Here is a 20,549-nt window from a genome sequence, read left to right as displayed (position 1 = left end):
GGGGATCAATATGTAAGAGGTGTGGGGACCAATCTGTGAGGTGTGGGGATCAATATGTGAGAGGTGTGGGGACCAATCTGTGAGAGGTGTGGGGACCAATCTGTGGGATCTAAAGTTATCACCTGTTTTTTTTGGATAATGGATACCTAATAATCTCGGGAACGGGGTCAGCAGAGCCCCGGCTGATTGGAGCTGAGGTCACAAATACCCACACATGGACCATTCCTTTTCACATGGGACTTTTATTAATTCAGGTCATCAGTTGAGGCTTTTACAAAACATGGTGCACCAACTAACTTACATCGGGCCGTACTGACCCCAATGGTTCACAGTGCCCCCTGCAGGACGTAACAGGACATAATCCAGGTCCAACACCTTTATAAATTACCACCACAAAATGTGCGGAGGAGGAGGATGAATGGGAGGATGAGGAGGAGAGCCTGGCACACCACTCAGCTTTATTAATAAAGAAGTTCAGGAGTGGATCTAGAGCAAAACAAATCAGTATGGAGGAGTGATTCCCAAACTTCAATGCGATGGGTGTATAGGTGTGCAGAATGCCTGCAGGATGATCGCCAGAAATAAGCACCCCGATATCTATGGTTAAAAAGTCCAAAAGGAATCGGTCATACAAAAACAGCAGGGGTGGCCCCGCTCCGCCCCTCTACCCTAGGCATCATACAACGGTGAGCATTTTCCACAAGTCTCTGTTTCAGACTCTCTAAGGAACACTTGAGAAGACCCTCAAAAAGCTGCCATACCATTATAGAGCCATTTTTTTCCTATCGGTCATTCCTGGTATCGCAGCTTTGACCCATTACCTTGAATGCTATTGCTCTTGCTTTAAAAAAAATAATGAATGACTACATATGTTTTACAGCCAGGAAGCGGTCTGCAAGGATATCTTAAAGCAGAACCCTGCGGCAACACTGTGGTCATTGATTTTCTTAACTCTGCAGATTTGTAGGGTTTTATGCGTGATACTAATCCGATTCATCACCCCCTACCCCATACACATGCATGCTCGGATTGGCTGAGTGTACAGAAGTTTACAACAGGGAAAGGCAAATGGAAATCCCTGGCGGTGGCTGCTTATCCCAGCTGAGAAAAGAAGGATTGGATAGCAAAATTCAACCTGCCTGATCCTTCTTTTCTCCGGGGGAGAGTCGGGACGCCCATAGACACATCAGATTGTCGTCCGCTCCCGCATCGGGCCAGCTCAGTTGACTATTCCCTAATGTGTATGGGGGCACTGACTCCGAGCCCTAGGACCACCACCAAATCGACATAATGGGGGGATAGTGGTGTACATGTAACTACCTGCAGATGATGGGGCTGAGCTGCAGTACCAAATGTACGTACAGATGGACCGCTGTAAAGGGGCTCAAAAAAGCACCGTGCCCTCTTACTGATGATTGTGGGGGTCAGATCACACACTGATGGACCACCCTGTATAGGAAAGAAATGTTTATTTCCAGAACACCAACGTCGTATACAGGGTATACATTTCTACGGGCAACGTATACCACGGCTATAGATTGGGGGTGTATGTTGTGGACAGATGCCCAGGACGGAAGCAAAATAAAACACAAAAAGTGAATAGAGGCCATGTTGTGCGGGCAGAGGGGATACCTACAGCAGCTTTCGGACACTGCATACAGCAGAGCACAGCGCAGCTGCCTTGATTTCCATGAACTACATTTGGACACTTTCGGTTTTCAGGTGGGGTCAGGCTTTAAAGGGAGTGTCCACCGTTATGAAAAAAAAAAGGTGCCACTCTTATCCAAGGGTAATACAGCTCAGCTCCATATACCGCACACAGCCTACGGGCAGGAGTGGCACCGTTTCCCATCCTGGACAATTCCTTTAAGGATAAGCAGCCGTTACTTTTGCGCCCATTTCCTATATAGGACTGGGCCCAGCTGTTTTCTTCCCCTATAGGTTCTACGCCATACAGGTCTACTACGAAGATCACGGCAAACATCCGTACTATCACACGATTATGACGTGGCTACATGGTAATGTCGTGATTACTGAATATGCCAACAAAAAAGACAGAACAGGTTACAGTCAGTGGTAATTATACGATTTGGCTCGGTCCGGGGTGAGAACGGCACGTGGTGCTCGTGCGGAGGAATCATTGGCAGTGGCCGTGTACAATTTCGGCTCTGTGATGTTCTCTTCAGGCTTCTCGTGTAGCGTTCGGATCTGGCGATTTCCTTGGCGCTTTCGTCATGTGCCTCCGGCTTGGAAGTGAGGTTTTTCTTGCCACAAAACACTTTACGTATTTGGCTCTCGGAAGAAATTGACTCTTCTTGAAATGTCACCAATAGGTGGCGCCACGGAGAGTTTTCAGTAGGACAACCGATTACAATCCCATTGGGCCCCGTCATGTGAGCGGTTGTTCTACCTACGCTCTCAGTACCGGGATCTCGTCACACAGTTGGGCGTTACACTTGCCATGCTTTAGGTTGGTGAACTCTGCCCATGGCCACAATGGGAAGTACAAAGGGCTGAAAGATCTATCATCTAGTATCATGGAGTGTAGCTGGTGTGAGCCGCCCATCTTCTTGGTGGCTTTATGGTTTGCCCACTTCCCCTGCCCGGAGGTTGGGTCACTTGTGGGAACAGTATTACCTGGTGGCCACCATAGCTTTCTCCACACACCAGAAAGATACATATAAAACACCAATAACAATAGTTTTTTGTGCAAAGTTCTCTCTGGTGCCAGACGGTGGCTCCCCCTGTGATAGGGGTGGATACAAGTGCTCCCTGTGGAGACGGGCACAGACGGATACTTGTGGCTGCCGTCAGCTTCTTTATAGTAATGTGTCCATGCTCTCTTCATTATAACTACTACAATGTTCAATCACTTTCCTGGAAAAATCCAAAAAGATAAGACATGAAAGTATGGACTACTGCAGCCTCAGACTTATTCACACCTTCATGACGAGCGTCTATAATACTTGGTACAGCCCTTCTGGCTGTTGTGACCTGCTGTGAATGTGATCCATAACCAGACACTGCAGCGTTCCTGAGGAGTCTTAGGGTATAGCTCATGGGCATTGGCCTCTGGGACACTAAGATCATTGGATTGTTCAAAATGTTAAGAGAAGAGCCAATTGCCATGCATAAACAAGGAAGACTATACAAAAGATAGGAAGGCAGTGAGTTCCTAGAGCAGGAAGCAGAGTTCACATATTAACACTGGCTACACGGCCTGGACTTGGAAAAAATGGAAGCTGTCACCGGCTGCCACCAAAATCCTGAGGATGCCGGTGGTCAAAAAGCATCAAATTGCTCTAAAAGACCTGCAGCAAGATATGGGGTCAGCAGGTATGGTGGCACCTACAGTGAAGCATGACGGGGCTCAGTGATCTCTACCCTGAAGCAGGGTAGGGGCTCGGTGATGCCTACAGTGACCTAGTGCGTTGGCTTAATGATGCCTACAGTGAGGCATGGGAGGGGGCTCGGTGAGGTCTACTCTTAAGCATGGCGGGGGGCTCAGTGATGCCTACAGTGAAGTAGTGCGATAGCTCACAGATGCCTACAATGGAGCAGTGCGGCGGCTCACAGATGCCTACAGTGAAGAAGTTTGGTGGCTCGGTGATGTCTACAGTGAAGCAGTGCGGTGGCTCAGAGATGTCTACAGTGAAGCATGGCGGGGGCTTGGTAAGGTCTACATTGAAGCGTGACGAGGGCTCCGTGATATCTACAGTGAAGAATGACGGGGGCTCGGTGATGTCTACAGTGAAGTATGATGGGGGCTTGATGATGTCTACAGTGAAGCATGACGGGGGTCAGTGATGTCTACACTGAAGCATGACGGGGGGCTTGATGATGTCTACAGTGAAGCATGACGGGGGCTCTATGATGTCTATAGTGAAGCGTGACGAGGGTTCGGTGATGTCTACAGTGAAGCATGACGGGGGCTTGATGTCTACAGTGAAGCATGACGGGGGTCAGTGATGTCTACACTGAAACATGACGGGGGGCTTGATGTCTACAGTGAAGCATGACGGGGGCTTGATGATGTCTACAGTGAAGCATGACGGGGGGTCTATGATGTCTATAGTGAAGCATAGCAGGGGCTCGATTTCTACAGTGAAGCTTGACGAGGGCTCGGTGATGTCTACAGTGAAGAATGACGGGGGCTCGGTGATGTCTACAGTGAAGAATGATGGGGGCTCGGTGATGTCTACAGTAAAGTATGACGGGGGCTCAGTGATGTGTACACTGAAGCATGATGGGGGCTCGATGATGTCTACAGTGAAGCATGACTGGGGCTCTATGATGTCTATTGTGAAGCATAGCGGGGGCTCGGTAATGGATACAGTGAAGCATGGCAAGGGCTTGGTAATGGCTACAGTGAAGCATAGCGGGGGCTCGGTAATGGCTACAGTGAAGCATAGCGGGGGCTCAGTAATGGCTACAGTGAAGCATAGCGGGGGCTCGGTAATGGCTACAGTGAAGCATAGCGGGGGCTTGGTAATGGCTATAGTGAAGCATAGCGGGGGCTCGGTAATGGCTATAGTGAAGCATAGCGGGGGCTCGGTAATGGCTACAGTGGAGCATAGCGGGGGCTCGGTAATGGCTATAGTGAAGCATAGCGGGGGCTCGGTAATGGCTATAGTGAAGCATAGCGGGGGCTCGGTAATGGCTATAGTGAAGCATAGCGGGGGCTCGGTAATGGCTACAGTGAAGCATAGCGGGGGCTCGGTAATGGCTACAGTGAAGCATAGCGGGGGCTCGGTAATGGCTATAGTGAAGCATAGCGGGGGCTCGGTAATGGCTATAGTGAAGCATAGCGGGGGCTCGGTAATGGCTACAGTGGAGCATAGCGGGGGCTCGGTAATGGCTATAGTGAAGCATAGCGGGGGCTTGGTAATGGCTATAGTGAAGCATAGCAGGGGCTCGGTAATGGCTACAGTGGAGCATAGCAGGGGCTCAGTAAAGACTACAGAGAAGTATTTTGGGGGGCTCGATGATACCTACAGTGAATTAGAGCATTGGCTTAGTGATGCCAACAGTGAAACAGCAGTGGCTCAGTGATGCCTACAGTGATGTATGGTGGTGGCTCAGTGATACGTACAATGAAGTAGTGGGTTGGCTTGGTGATTTCTATACTGAAGCAGTGTGATGGCTCCGTGATACCTTTAGTGAAGTAGTTTGGATGCTTAGTTATGCCTACAGTGGAGAATGATGGTGGCTCAGTGATATCTACAATGAAAAAGTGCGGTGGCTCAGTGATAGCTACAAAGAAGCATGGTGGTGGCTCAGTGATACCTGCAGTGAAGCATGGTGGTGGCTCAGTGATACCTACGGTGAATGTACATTGTTCTGGTTTATTACAAATAGCAGAAAGTAATCAAGCAAATTTGTCGTTCCTGGGTCACTTCCTGCAGTAATCATGTGCCGTACACCATTCACATCACCACTTCGCTTCACCTCAGCCAATCACTGGTCTCGGCAGTGATGCCAGCATGTACGTCCTGTAACTGACGAGTCTTATGACTGGATGCAGAGGAGACACGAATGGTGCACGGCATGTGACTACTGTAAGACGCAAGCAGAGACTGGTGGGGACTACTGGAGCAACGGGGATTGAACAGCTTACTCTCGTCTAAATTTTTACAAAAAACACTGAAAAATCCCCTAGAACACCCATTTAAAGGGGTTGTCCGTGACCACAACAACATGCCTCCTTACTTTCAGAAACAGCACCACCCCTAACCACAGGTTGAGTCTGGAGCTGCAGCACAGCTTCATTCCCTTCAATGGTCCTAAAGTTGCCATGTCCAACACAACCCCTGGGAAGGGGTGGCACCATTTATTTAAAAAAAAAAAAAAAAAGTAGCCATATTTTCCTAATTCTGGACAAGCCCTTTAGCTCCGTTCTGACACCTGCGCCCACTTCGGCAGGGTACTGAGGCTGTGGTGTGAATACCTCGCCATAGCCTTGGTTTCTTGTCGCGTAGTGGTCATCTTGAGCACGTCTAATAGCAGAGGAAGTCCTCCTTCCTTGATCAGTAGGGGGCAGTACTTGTCCGCTAATGGGGAAGGGAAATAAGACAAATGCATTCCAAACATGACTGTATGATACCAGACATTGTACTGACCCCAATGTAAGAGGATGGGCTACTTACGATACACCGATACCAGATTGTACAGGGCCCACGTCGCCCAGTGCTGGCTTACAGGAGACACGCGCTGCGGCAAAAGACGGAGAATTGGCTCAAACGACCTTGAAAAATAGACACAAGGACGATACAAATCATTACGCATAATTCAGGTGAATTCTGGGGGTATTATAAGTGGGCAACAATCCATCATATGGAAATGGAGAGCCAATGTGCCGCGCCATGCTGCATCAATCAGCACCAAGTAAACATCTATTATATAAGGAAAGTGTGATTCTGCTTAATATAATGTTATTATGGGAGTCGCACCCTGCTGTGTGTCAGTGAATGGACCTATGAAGACAATCCCTATCGATATGCTCTAAGCTCCTGTGCCGGCTCTATACCCGACATGTGCTGTACAATGGCAGAAGTTAGGAAGGGATTAAATGATGAAATTCTGGTTACCTGCAGCCACCACTAGGGGGAGCTGGCTGTACACTGTTTAGTATGTAAGAGTATGCAGTAAGCTCCCTCTAGTGGTGGCTGAAGGTAAACAGAATTTTAGTACTATAACTATGGGAATTTGCTGCTATGTATACATGCTATGTAAAGTAATAAAGGGACCAATTTATTGACTTTTTAAGTGGCTCTAAATGAAGACAGTAAGGTAGAGAAAAGTGCTATATAGAAGAGGGGGATTGTAGTACAAGACATATTAATGGTGTCTCTGACCGGTAGTTAATGTTTCTTCGGGAGCTTATGTCCCAGCTCTGAATGGCTCTCCACATGCGTTCATCCACCTCCTGGCGCGTGGGTTCGGAAATGAACCAAGCCTCAGGACCATCAAACATAATGTGTGACAGCACTCCGCAGGCGTTGTAGGAGACTTCAATCCCATCAGCTTTGCTTTCCAGGAGATTGCTGGTGGCAGGAGAAAAGCACAAGGTAACGCGGGACACAACCAGTAACACAGGCCCATACGACCAAGGCAAAGGCCCGTACCTGAAAACCGTGATGAACTGTGGCGTCATCAGCTGTGGACGGAGCTCCCGCACCTCCGCCACGTTCCCCAGAAGTCCCAGCATGTTACGATGCAGTTCCTGCTTCTCCGGGAATTCCTGTGGGCAGCAAAGAAACGCGTGGTAAAGGCTGAGGCCCAATAATGGCCGCAACGGAGGAGGGGGAACGCAGCGGGAACGCTTACTCGTAGACAGTCAAGAAAGAGCTTCATGCCGCCGTAATTCAGGAACATCTCGCAGTTATCCGGAGTCTCGTCTGTGATGTTCCAGAGGGCACTCCAGGAGAACTCCATCACCTGGTCACACTGAGAAAGAAGACCAGGGGAATCAAGCCGTTCTCACATACTAGCACCGGCCTCACCCTTTATTAAAGGGATGTAAAGTGATGATCTATCCCCAGGACACGCCATCACTCTATTATCATGGAGGGGGTCCGTAGTCTGGGACCTAAGACAGCCTTCCCTTCTCAGCTTTCGCTGCCGTGTGGAGGGCTGCAGCCGCCCCCATTAAACCCTTAACGAGGCACAGATTTGGGCGGCTCGTTAAGGGTTTAACTTTTTGTATTTTTTCCGTGACTTATTAGGGGTTCGTGTTTTGCGGGACAAGTTGTCGTTTTGTATGACACTATTTATTTTGACATATAATGGGTTTTAAAATCAAGAAACTAAAATCAACCTGTTGAAATGGTGAAAGAAATAGCAATCCCAATTTTTTTGGGGGGGGGAGGTGGGGGGATGGGGTTTTTCTTTTTTCTTATAGCATTCATTGTATGGTAAAAAAAAAAAAAACATGTGAACATGATTCCCCGGTCTGTGCGATTACGGCGATACTAAAAAGTTTTTTTTTTTTCTTTAAACTATATTAGCAAATTTGAACTTTGATCAAGAAAATAAAAATAAAATAAACCTTTGGTTTGTGTTGTCATTTTCCACACAAGCCACAGTTTTCAATTTTTCGGCCCACGGAGCTGTAGGAGGGCTAGCTTTTTTGTGCGCTGAGCGGTAGAATTTATTGGTGCGCTGAGCTGTAGTATTGGCATAAATTTGGGCTGTGTGACATTTTTTCATTGCTTTTTATGACATTTTTAAGAAGAAGTGTGGAGAACAGAAAGTCTGTTGTTACGATTTTATTTGATTAAACAGCAGTAACCCTTGCAAGCGTCGCGCGCTGATTTTAGAAGCAGGTGTTGGCTGTATAACACGGCTCCCGAGCCAAGCCGATACACCCGCACCCTCCTCGTGATGTAATAGTAAGTCACTGAGCGAGAAGGGGTTAAAGGGCTACAATTCCCTACACAGCGGGTGGTATAAATACTGAAGTGCAGATCCACTTTTGCCCATGGGCTCGGTTCAGTAGTGCAGCTCAGGAATGGAAGTGAGCCGCCGTGCTTGACCGAGCCTATGGAAAGAGAGGTGCACTTTGTTTTGGGGGGCTGGAGGTGCTTTATAATTAACCAGAGGACAACAGAATCCATGCTACTTACTGTCCTGTCCTGCAGCTTCTTCTGAATCAGTTTCAACATAGTCTAGAAAAATAAAGGAAAGCGTTTAATGTAGAAACCAAAAGGAAATTTACCGGAGGAAATCCGTTTTCAATGTTCCTCACTCACCATGACAAAGCCCATCTTCCCTACCGCCTCCTTGTGGTCATTGTCCACCTGGCAGACGAGCGCATTGCAGAGGTGAACTGCAATCCTCTGGATAGACTCATCTTGCCGGGTCGGGATGAGGATGTTCAGCAGCAGCTCATTAACCCTCTGGTACTGGAACTCGAGCTCCTCGGGGATGCCGAAGTTACACAGCGTCAGGCAGCAGTTCCTCTGCACCTGGAAAAGCCATTGATACGATTAGAAGCAAGTTTTCAATTCAGTAGTAGGAAATAAAGTCATACGAGGGCAAGATGTGAACACAGCCTGTACCTACACAGTTGAGGAAAATAAGCTGCAGTGTAGGCTGTGTTCACACAATGCAAAAAAAAAGACATAGGAGGCCAAAACAAGGATTATTTTTTTATTTCTGAATGTTGGGAACCCACTCCCATCATGGAAGAGAACCTGGTCACAGATACCATTTTAACCCAGGATAGCAGTCTGTCACTTTTAGATTTGATCACCATCCTGTAACTTATATTATTAATATATGTAGACAAAGTGAATGTCGAAAACAAGAAAGACAAGTTGAGCAGAATTTTTCTGGAATATTTTCTGATGTAAATTCCCCCCATAGGCAACACCTGCCATGAATAAGTTTTTTTTTATAAAGGAGTTTTCAGGGTTTTTATAAAAGTTGCGATAGAACAGGGAAAGCTATAAAATAGAGAAAGAGCCATCACATATGCACTGAACCTATTATACAGCACATGTGATGAATCCCCCCTGCAGCTATGGCAGTGACGACACCTAATCCATCAATCACGTCGCATGCTCGGCACATGATGGCTGAGAACAGTAATTGGCTGCAGCGGTCACATGAATGATGAATAATACATGGGACATCATCTCATTTGTGGTGTAGTTATAAATCAACTGAGAGGAGCTCAGAAAAAGACAGAAAACAAAGAGATACTCTCCTGTAAGGGTGTGAGCTCACTGATGAATTCTCTGTTAACTCATTCTGCAGCCAAAAGCACAGTACTGAGGCTACGGCCATGGTCACACGTTCAGTAATTTACATCAGTATTTGGAGCCAAAACCAGGAGTGGGTGATAAATACAGAAGTGGTGCATATGTTTCTATTATACTTTTACTCTAATTGTTCCACTCCTGGTTTTGGCTACAAATACTGATGTACAATACTGACCAAATACTGATAGTGTGAACGTGAAACGGTGCAACATTTTTAACTAAACATCCAAAAAATAATATGATCTATTATGTACATATCCTCAAAAGTAGACAAGATGTGTAAAGAAGACCTGTGACTTCCTTAAAAAAAAAATCCATGCGCTCCCCTGATTCTGTTGTTTTGCTCTGCGTCAATGCATCACAGAGCTATTCACACTTGTTTTTTCTGGAGCTTAGTATGTGAAATCTCTGCTTCCCAGTCCAACTGGGCGTGTCATTGGAGTCCTCGCCGGGGGCGTGCACATTCCTCACAGACGCTGCCAATCGCAGCTCAGCAGCTGATGTATCAGCCTCAGACGCAGCTGTGCTGTGATTAGCAGAATTCTGGAATGTGTACGCCCCCAGGGAAGACTCTGAAGAAACGCCCAGTTGAACTGCAAAACAGATTTCACATACTGCTCTCCAGAAGAAACAAACGTGATTGTCTATACAATGGAGCGACACGGCGAAAAACAGAAAAAGAGGCAGAATCCTGGGAGCTCAGGGGTTTTTACAAAATATGTAACTAAGTTTTTGAACAAGTGGCAAATCCGCTTCCACATCCATAGTCTTGTGCGTTCATCTAGCACTGCCAGATATTAGTACTGCAAATCAAGGCGGTAAAAAGAGAAATTATGTGTTTCCATGGTAACAAACTACAGACAAAACCTGTGTGTAGTCTGATTGTGTACTTTTGTTTTAATTTGAAGAAAGTAAAAAGCTTTGTAATAATTGAAACGACTTACTGTGACTTCTTGGTATGACTCCATGCCGTTCAGTACCACCTGGATAACCTGCCTCCGGAGCCGGACACTCTGCTCACTGCGGTAGTCCGCGTTAGTCAAGTAAAAGAGGGCTGCACTCCCGGTCACCTGAATAGTTTTATCGTACTTGTGACACTTCAGAGCTGCAATCACCAACTACAGAAGGAGGAGGACAATGGCTTCAGCATGTCAGCCCATACTACATACGGGAGACCATATTGATGAGGGCATGGCATGCTGTGGAGCGGGTACCTGGAGGGCTCGCAAGTGCTGGTTGCATCTCTCTATACGGGCAATGTCAAACAGAAGGTTAATGGCACGGGAGGTTATCTCAGGGCGGTGCTCTGTGTATGCTTCAATGGCATTCAGCACTTGCTCCTCGTTCTTGTCTCCACTCACCTGTAAGAAACAAAATTAAAGGCACTAAAGGGGTTGCTTCATGAGGACAATATGGTTGATAAGGGGGTGCGAATATGCTCTACAGCTCAGAACACCTCCCCCCGTATTACCCTCAGCAGAAAGCCACTAATAGGCACCGTGTAATACCCCATTTGTCCTACAGAGGCCACTGCAGGAGAAATGAATGGCTGAGAGTAACTTCCCCATCAATAAGATCATCTGATCACCGGTGATGCTTATAGCTGAAAAGGTTCTTTGTGATGTAGACCTTACTTTGTAGGCTGGGATGTGTATTAGGCGGCAGAGAGAGGTTTCAAAGAGACCCAGGAACTGTAACGGCCTCTTCAGAGATCGGAATGGGATGATACTGCTCTTACTGGGGTCAGTGCTGCAGGGAGACAAGACAAACTGATAACCATCTAAATAAGGAGATGAGAAGATATACATTTAAAGGGATTATCCAGCCCCTATCACTACTGTGATGCTGATGTAGGGTCTAATCAGTTGCGTGCCAGGCATATGTAGGTATCATGAAAGCGCCATAATTTAACCTAAAGGACAGTTGCATAATTCCTGCCTAGCGTGAGCGAGAAGTGGCAAGAGGTCAACGGGCACCAGATTAATAGGTGGAAGCGACGTCTACCCCTTTAAGGCCCTTTAACACAGACTGATGATTGATATGAAAGTTGGCCTGTTTTTGTCTCTCACCTGGGAGGACCCAACTCATCATCCATCTTGGACATGGCGCAGTTTTCCAGCATTACATGACCAGAAATGTCCAGAGAGACCAAGTCTTCCAGGCTCCGGACAAATGAGCTCAGCACCTTGCGGGTAAGTTTGAACTTGTAGTAACTGGAAAGTCTGTCCCGGGAAATATCCAGGTGCCTAGAAGAGAGGCAGGTATGGGCACACATAACCAAGGAAAAAGATACTAGTATGGCTGCAAACGAAGGGTAAAATGTTCAAGTGTGTGAACAGTGGTGGAAAAAAAAAAAAAAAAAAAATCACAAAAAGAGCCCTAGCTCATGTTGTCTAACTATAAGTGATGTAGGCACAGATAGCACTGCTTCCTAGTCTCCAAGTGTAAACCATGTAGGCACAGATAGCACTGCTTCCCTGTCTCTAGGTGTAAATCATGTAGGCACAGACAGTACTGCTTCCCTGTGTCAAATTGAAAAGGATGTAAGCACAGATTGTACTGTTTTTCTGTCTCTAATTGTAAACAATGTTGCCACAGATAGTACTACTTCCATCTCTAATTACAAATCATTTAGGAGCAGACAGTACTGCTTCACTATCTCTAATTGTAAATAATGTAAGCAGAGATAGTACTGCTTCCCTGTCTCTAATTGTAAACCATGCAGGCACAGATAGCACTGCTTCCCTGTCTCTAGGTATAAATCATGTAGGCACAGATAGTACTGCTTCCCTGTGTCAAATTGAAAAGGATGTAAGCACAGATTGTACTGTTTCTCTGTCTCTAATTGTAAACAATGTTGCCACAGATAGTACTGCTTCCATCTCTAATTACAAATCATTTAGGAGCAGACAGTACTGCTTCACTATCTCTAATTGTAAATAATGTAAGCAGAGATAGTACTGCTTCCCTGTCTCTAATTGTAAACCATGCAGACACAGATAGCACTGCTTCCCTGTCTCTAGGTGTAAATCATGTAGGCACAGATTGCACTACTTCCCTGTCTCTAGGTGTAAGCCATGCAGGAACAGATAGTACTGCTTTTCTGTCTTAAATTGAAAAGGATGTAAGCACAGATTGTACTGTTTCCCTGTCTCTAACAATGTAGGCACAGATAATACTGCTTGTCACTAATTATTAATAATTTAGGAGCAGACAGTACTGCTTCACTATATGTAATTGCAAACAATGTAGGCAGAGATAGTACCACTTCCCTGTCTCTAATTGTAAACCATGTAGGCAGAGATTGTACTGCTTCCCAGTCTGCAATAGTTAATGATGTACGCACAGATAGTACTGCTTCCCCATATCTATTTGCAAATGATGTATTTCCCATAAATAAAGGTGCAGCCTTTCTAAAATAAGACCATTTCATCTATGATGGCTCCAACCTCCAAGTTACCTGAGTTTCTGCAGCTGCACAATGACTTGGATATGATCATCAGATAGGTCCATGTTGTACACGACTAGAGACACCAACGTGTTTTTCCACTGAGTCAGAAAGCTGATGTCATTCATCTGAATTCCAGACAGATTTAGAGCTTTCAGGCACATGAGGGGGCGCAGCATCATCTCCACATCCACCCCTTTGGTGATGGAGCCAAGGTTTAAGAAGCGCAGATTTTGGAAACCCTGGAAGGTGAAGTCCCGGGACAGGATTTGGCGGCTGGGGTTCACCAGACAGTCAGAGTCATCGTAGGGACCTAAGTGTTCCTCCTCAAAGAAGATGCTGCTGCAGCCAAACAGGCTCAGTGAGACCAGGGTGGACCGGAAATTCACCAGGGTCTGTAGACTCCGGGCCGTCAGCCTCTCACAGTTAGTAAGATACAGCTCAACTAGGTCCTGGGGAAATGAAGAAAACCAGCGTAATAAAGTAACTAATAGGGCAGAGTATTCAGCCAGCAGACACCTAACATTCATGAACAGGATCGGCAGAAGTGACTGCTCCTACAAGACCCCCTTACCAACATATGAAGGACCGTCATATCCCGGCTCCCTGACCTGATGTATCTTTCCCTGGACATGATGGCAGATTTTATTAGCCATTATGTTCCTCTAACAGCCGTCGGCGAAGCGGAGCTCTACTTGCGGCTGTTAACCTGTTAAAGTGGGTATCTGGGACTTTGCAAAAATAAAATTTTTTATCTAAACACTAACAGGCAGGTAATTGCAACCTCCCTGCCTGCTGTGCACAGCACCGTTCTTCCCCGAGACACAGCCGTCACAGACCGCTCCTGCCGGGGATTCAGCTCCCTCTGCTGATGCGACAGGCGAGATTTCCGAGGTCATTCTGATTGACAGCCGACTCCCCAGTTAAAAGGAACCTGTCACCCCCAAAATGGAAGTTGAGCTAAGGCCACCGGCATCAGGGGCTTCTCTACAGCATTCTGTAATGCTGTAGATAAGCCCCCGATGTATCCTGAAAGATAAGAAAAAGAGGTTAGATTATACTCACCCAGGGGCGGTCCTGCTGCGATGGGTGACACAGTCCGGGGCCTCCCATCTTCTTACAATGATGTCCTCTTCTCGTATTCACGCTGCGGCTCCGGCGTACTTTATCTATCCTGTTGAGGGCAGAGCAAAGTACTGCAGTGCGCAGGCGCTGGGCCTCTTTGACCTTTCCCGGCGCCTGCGTACTGCAGTACTTTGTCTGCCCTATACAGGATAGATAAAGTACACCTGCGCCGGAGCAGCGGCAGGAAGAAAAGAAGAGGACGTCATCGTTAGAAGATGGGAGGTGCTGGACCAGACCGCGACACCCATCAGATCAGATCAAACCGGGACCGCCCCTGGGTGAGTATAATCTAACCTCTTTTTCTTATCTTTCAGGATACATCGGGGGCTTATCTACAGCATTACAGAATGCATTACAGAATGCTGTAGATAAGCCCCTGATGCCGGTGGCTTAGCTCAACTTCCATTTTGGAGATGACAGGTTCCCATTAAGCAGTGGGGATCCAGATGTCAGTCAGGATAACCTCAGAAGTCCCGCCCCGCTGACCGGAAAAGAAGCCTCTGCTCAGTAGACAGGACGTCAGCGGAGGCCAGCAGCGGTCTGTGATCGATCGCTCTGTGGCGGGGAAGAATGATGCCGTGCACAACAGGCAGGTAAGTTGCATTTTTATGTGAAGTCCCGATATCCCCTTTAAATGCTGCTGTCAACCACGCTGACGACTCCCGGGTTGGTAGTGCACGCTCACGACTCCCGGGTTGGCAGAGCACGCTCACGACTCCCGGGTTGGCAGAGCACGCTCACGACTCCCGGGTTGGCAGAGCACGCTCACGACTCCCGGGTTGGCAGAGCACGCTCACGACTCCCGGGTTGGCAGAGCACGCTCACGACTCCCGGGTTGGCAGAGCACGCTCACGACTCCCGGGTTGGCAGAGCACGCTCACGACTCCCGGGTTGGCAGAGCACGCTCACGACTCCCGGGTTGGCAGAGCACGCTCACGACTCCCGGGTTGGCAGAGCACGCTCACGACTCCCGGGTTGGCAGAGCACGCTCACGACTCCCGGGTTGGCAGAGCACGCTCACGACTCCCGGGTTGGCAGAGCACGCTCACGACTCCCGGGTTGGCAGAGCACGCTCACGACTCCCGGGATGGCAGAGCACGCTCACGACTCCCGGGATGGCAGAGCACGCTCACGACTCCCGGGTTGGTAGAGCACGCTCACGACTCCCGGGTTGGTAGAGCACATGTACGAGATCTCTATACACGAAGCACACTCACAACATCTTGGCTTGCAGGCCAAGCTCACAAAACAGACATTCGATGCCATCCTTGGATCTAATAATCGTATAAATGAGAACGAAAAACTTTTGGCTTCTGTTGGAGGGTGTAGTGAGCATGTACAGAAACTACAAATGAGAAAAAATGTTTACGATAAATACTTCAGGCCTTTCTCAGACAACAAAGAAAAAATAAAAAGGTGTAAAGTCTGTCCCCCCCACTGATCCTAACAATAGGGGGTCGCTACTCCAGGGACGCAGCCATGAATACCCAGTAACTCCGATATATGGCAACAGCCGAGTAAGAACAGAAACCGAACACCATCGCCTGCAACCTCACTAACCTAAAGTTACAGCTCTCAATGACAACAGCATTAATATGCAGACATACAAGCCAAACCAACGCGGGTCACACAATACAGGCGCACGGATTACCCCCGGATCAAATGATGCCCCTCACAAGAGTAATGTAAACCAATCCGCGCACTCACAGATCACATTTCCGAGCGGTGGAAGCGGTTTCCTGTATCTGAATCAAGGACATGGTGTAAATGCAAATAGCCCTGAGATAAGGACGCCCTTTGTCACCTGCCAATTTCTAAGACGCGAGAAAGACACAGATAAGGCTGTGCTCACTTGTTTCGCGATGGCTTCCAGATCTTGGTCCTGGACGATGTCCTCCCTTAGGTGCAGCCGGGTGAGTCTCGTGCTCTGCGGCTCTGAGAATAAAGTAAAGAAACTCTCGTGGGGCTCAAAACCGCTGTCTGCGTTCACCAGCTCGATGTATCTGAAAAAAAAAAAGAAAGGTCTCGGTCATATATAGGAAAAGTCACATACCAAGATTTAAAGGGGCTGTCCAGGTGTGAGATATTAATGACCTAAACGGAGAGTTCCATCAATCTGCTGTTTGTGTACATCCGGCCAGAGCCAGAACAACGCAGATCTGTACACTGTATAGTGGCCGATCTCGGGTACTGCAGCTCCTATTTACTTCAATGGGAGCAGAGTTGCACTTCCCGAGAACGGCCACAACATGTGCTGTTCTGGCTCCATATGCTCTGCACTTACGACAGCAGCAGGAGCTGCAAAGAGATGATTGTTGGGGTGTTGGCCCCCCAATCTAAGCATAGGTCATCAATAATTAAGTCTCGGACAACCCCTTTAAGGACATCTCGGAACTTACGAGCTGCCAGTCCTACCTACATTCAATAGCCACAGCAATGGCCACTCCATTACTTACTCGTTGACTAGTCGGTCGCAGATCTCGCTGGGCAGGAAGATATCAGGACGTAGGCGGAGGATGTCGTTGTCTAAGAGGTAGCAGAGTGTCCCCCTTAAGTTTCGGAGGCAGAAGTCAGTAGAGATGGTCATGAGAGATTCTGGACTGTCTGTTGCCATCTTGCTGGGCTGATGTAAAGGAAAAGCCTGCTGGACAGAATGGGCACCAGGATGATGATGCCCTCCTCCAAGGTTAACTCTTCTGGGACATCAGGGTGCCGCTCTGTAGGTATAAAGCAAACCTTGTTAGGAGTGTGCGGCCAGCTGTATACTGGGTGTAGATACCCTCTGTTAGTGGCAGTGTGACAAAAGTAATCCCAAAGACGACCTTCATACAAGATATAGGGGAGTACGGCTTGCCCCTTTCCTGGGTCTGCTACCTGGCAGATAGAACAAGTGCACAGATACGGTCTATGGTGGAGCTATGATTCAAGACGATCACCGGAGGCAGGGAATCAAATAGAAAATACAGGTGCTCTGCAGTTAGATTGCAAATCTACGGGTGCTGGACACAATAATAAGCAGTAATCAGTCAGGGGTGGTAAAGGGCGAGTGCTGCTGGCCGCCATCACTTCCCTTGTGTCACCAGTACGGTGCGATCGCTGCTCAGTGATGGATACATAAATGCATTCATGGTGCATGGTAACACTGGCTCCCGACCCCACTGCCCCGGCCGATGTACAATCTGCAGCCCGGGTGAACAGGGGGACCAGCAACCGGACGGGGAGAGAGCAGGGCAATCACATAGATGAAGAGCAACCGCACTGCGCAATATAAAGCATCCGGACCCCCAGGATCAAAGGGGGCTGCAAGTCTTTGGTCCAATAACAGAGCAGCTACAAGGAAGATTCAGGCTCCCGCAGATTCGCTACTGCAACAATACATGCAGGGTACAGCCTGCACTCCGCTTGTCCAATACTGGACCCCACTAGGGGCTGCTGGTCCTGCAATTCCCCAATGTGAAGCATAGAGGCTCCAGGCAGTGACGCTGATCAAATCATCTGCAAACTGAAGGCGAAACCATCAGCAGCGCGTTATCACAGGTGCAGCGGGAAATCACGCAGCTCAGAAAACCGGGGAACACGGGGAATTCTGAGAGAGGGCGGCGACATTTCATATAGACACAGAGCTGTAAGGCAGGGAATTGCTTAAGTAGCGATTCCCCAGTAAAGACGTACAAGATCCGCAGAGCGGAGGACTGGTCTGCATCCAGGGGACATCAAAGGGAGGCGCGCTCTCAGGAGGCTTCATCTAACGCCCTCATATCACTCCAACACCTGTAATCATGGTCATATTCATTGGTTGTCACCCAGCTTTTCCAACATCCTGAATGGCAAGATATGGAAATGAGGGGGGAAAAAATCAATGCACCTCTTGCAGCAGACAACCTCTATGGTACTTGTAATGATGGCAATATGGGAGGTCACACAGCTTTCCCAGATTCCTGAATGTCACATCTGTCTACTTATGCAGTGACATGAGAGTGGAGGAAGAATCCATCTAGGCAGATTTACCATTTAGGAGACCAGGAAAGATGAATGGCGGCGAGCTGAGAGACAGCCACTGCAGGACAGGTAAAGATTACCAGATTAGTGGTCACCCAGCTTTCCCTTGCTCCTGAATGTGAAACCCACACACTAATGTAGGGATTTGGAAATTATTACAGCAGGGTCAGATTTACCACTCAGGAGACGGGGAGAGCTGGCTGACAACCTCAGCAGGACCGGTAATGGGGACCATATTGGTTTTCACCCAGCTTTCCTAGGAGAAGGAGTGACACCTGTGATACTCCAGGCAGAGCGGTGCAGCCCGGGGGCGATAATCATACAGGAGGACATGTCCTCACCATGTAACAGCAGTCCGGTGTGCCGCCGCGTCCTGTCCTCCTCCGCGGCCGGATCCCTCACAGAACCTGCTGTAAACCCTCCGGGGCTCCGAGATCCTCAGCTCCGGAGCCTCCCGCTCCGTTCCGGGCCGTCTTCACAGCCGATCCTCCTCCTCCTGCTCACAGGGCATCCTTCGGGCTCCGCTGTCAACAAATTCTGACGTCACTTCCGTTTTGCCCCCATAGCAACCGGACCGCTTGTGCCTGTCCAGTCTTCCCCCCGGAAACTTGGAAATAAGCACTTAAGTTCCGCTTGAAAAAAAATCTACAGTTAGAGGGGCAGTGAGGGCCTAGAGGTGGTCAGGGGCCCCCAAAGTATTATCTCTGCTCACCAGTATGTGGCTGATTCCATAGCACTGGAGGACTCGGTGGGGGAGGGCCCCTGTGCATGAACACTATATGGGCCCTTTGCAGCCCAAGAGCTCCTCATAATGCACAATCCCACTTGCTTTGGAGGTAGTAGTGGCCCCTTTACGTCTTGGGCCCCTGTGCCTCCACCCCTGTGCTGGGGGTCACACACCTGAGCACAGCGGTGTGTTATGATCTGGTGGCCTAGGAGCAGCATGAGACGGACTCTGGAGAAGGTGGTCCCTGTACTGACCGCAAACCTTGAACCTAGCAGCACAACTAGAAGTAGCCGTGGGGGGTACCTAACACTCCCTAGACCCCTCAGCACAGCCTAAGATCTAACTTCCCCTAAAGACAGAAACAGGAAACCTATCTGGCCTCAGAGAAAATACCCAAAGGATAGATAGCCCCCCACAAATATTGACTGTGAGAGGAGGAGAGGAGAGGGAAATAACATACGCAGATATGAAATGAGATTTTAGCATAGGAGGCCATACTAGCTAAAAAGAAAGAATAGAAAGGGGACAAAAACTGAACTCGGAAATTATAGGCCAGTAAGCTTAACCTCTACTGTGGGTAAAATACTGGAGGGCATTCTAAGGGATGCTATACTGGAGTATCTGAAGAGGAATAACCTCATGACCCAGTGTCAGCACGGGTTTACTAGGGACCGTTCATGTCAGACTAATTTGATCAGTTTCTATGAAGAGGTAAGTTCCAGATTGGACCAAGGGAACCCAGTGGATGTAGTGTATATGGACTTTTCAAAAGCTTTTGATACGGTGCCACACAAAAGGTTGATACATAAAATGAGAATAATGGGGATAGGGGAAAATATGTGTAAGTGGGTTGAGAGCTGGCTCAGGGATAGGAAGCAAAGGGTGGTTATTAATGGAGCACACTCGGACTGGGTAGCGGTTAGCAGTGGGGTACCACAGGGGTCAGTATTGGGCCCTCTTCTTTTTAACATATTTATTAATGACCTTGTAGGGGGCATTCAGAGTAGAATTTCAATATTTGCAGATGACACTAAACTCTGCAGGGTAATCAATACAGAGGAGGACAATTTTATATTACAGGATGATTTATGTAAACTAGAAGCTTGGGCTGATAAATGGCAAATGAGCTTTAATGGGGATAAATGTAAGGTCATGCACTTGGGTAGAAGTAATAAGATGTATAATTATGTGCTTAATTCTAAAACTCTGGGCAAAACCGTCAATGAAAAAGACCTGGGTGTATGGGTGGATGACAAACTTAAATTCAGTGGCCAGTGTCAGGCAGCTGCTACAAAGGCAAATAAAATAATGGGATGCATTAAAAGAGGCATAGATGCTCATGAGGAGAACATAATTTTACCTCTATACAAGTCACTAGTTCGACCACACTTAGAATACTGTGCACAGTTCTGGTCTCCGGTGTTTAAGAAAGACATAGCTGAACTGGAGCGGGTGCAGAGAAGAGCGACCAAGGTTATTAGAGGAC

General features: G+C 47.9%; 2 protein-coding genes across 2 annotated transcripts in view; both read right to left on the bottom strand.

Moving 5' to 3' along the window:
* The window catches only part of DYNC2I2 (dynein 2 intermediate chain 2), a 457,867-nt gene that overhangs the window by 161,579 nt on the left and 275,739 nt on the right, over nucleotides 1-20,549 (bottom strand). The gene's annotated exons all lie outside the window — the stretch shown is intronic.
* ZER1 (zyg-11 related cell cycle regulator) lies at nucleotides 223-18,865 on the bottom strand. Its single transcript, XM_069748043.1, has 16 exons — nucleotides 18,678-18,865; nucleotides 16,794-17,054; nucleotides 16,190-16,340; nucleotides 13,225-13,664; nucleotides 11,834-12,010; nucleotides 11,399-11,513; nucleotides 10,979-11,125; nucleotides 10,709-10,882; nucleotides 8,751-8,966; nucleotides 8,625-8,666; nucleotides 7,327-7,446; nucleotides 7,125-7,240; nucleotides 6,855-7,043; nucleotides 6,147-6,244; nucleotides 5,948-6,050; nucleotides 223-2,877 (listed from the first exon to the last, which is right to left on the bottom strand). Exons 2-16 carry the CDS (start codon nucleotides 16,949-16,951, stop codon nucleotides 2,820-2,822), a joined length of 2,304 nt encoding a protein of 767 aa, XP_069604144.1. The 5' UTR covers nucleotides 16,952-17,054; nucleotides 18,678-18,865; the 3' UTR covers nucleotides 223-2,819.

This window comes from Ranitomeya imitator, chromosome 2, assembly GCF_032444005.1.
Source record: "Ranitomeya imitator isolate aRanImi1 chromosome 2, aRanImi1.pri, whole genome shotgun sequence".
Lineage (NCBI taxonomy): Eukaryota > Metazoa > Chordata > Amphibia > Anura > Dendrobatidae > Ranitomeya > Ranitomeya imitator.
The sequence above is the reverse complement of the archived record's forward strand: the minus strand, read 5'-3'. Positions and strand labels throughout refer to the sequence as shown.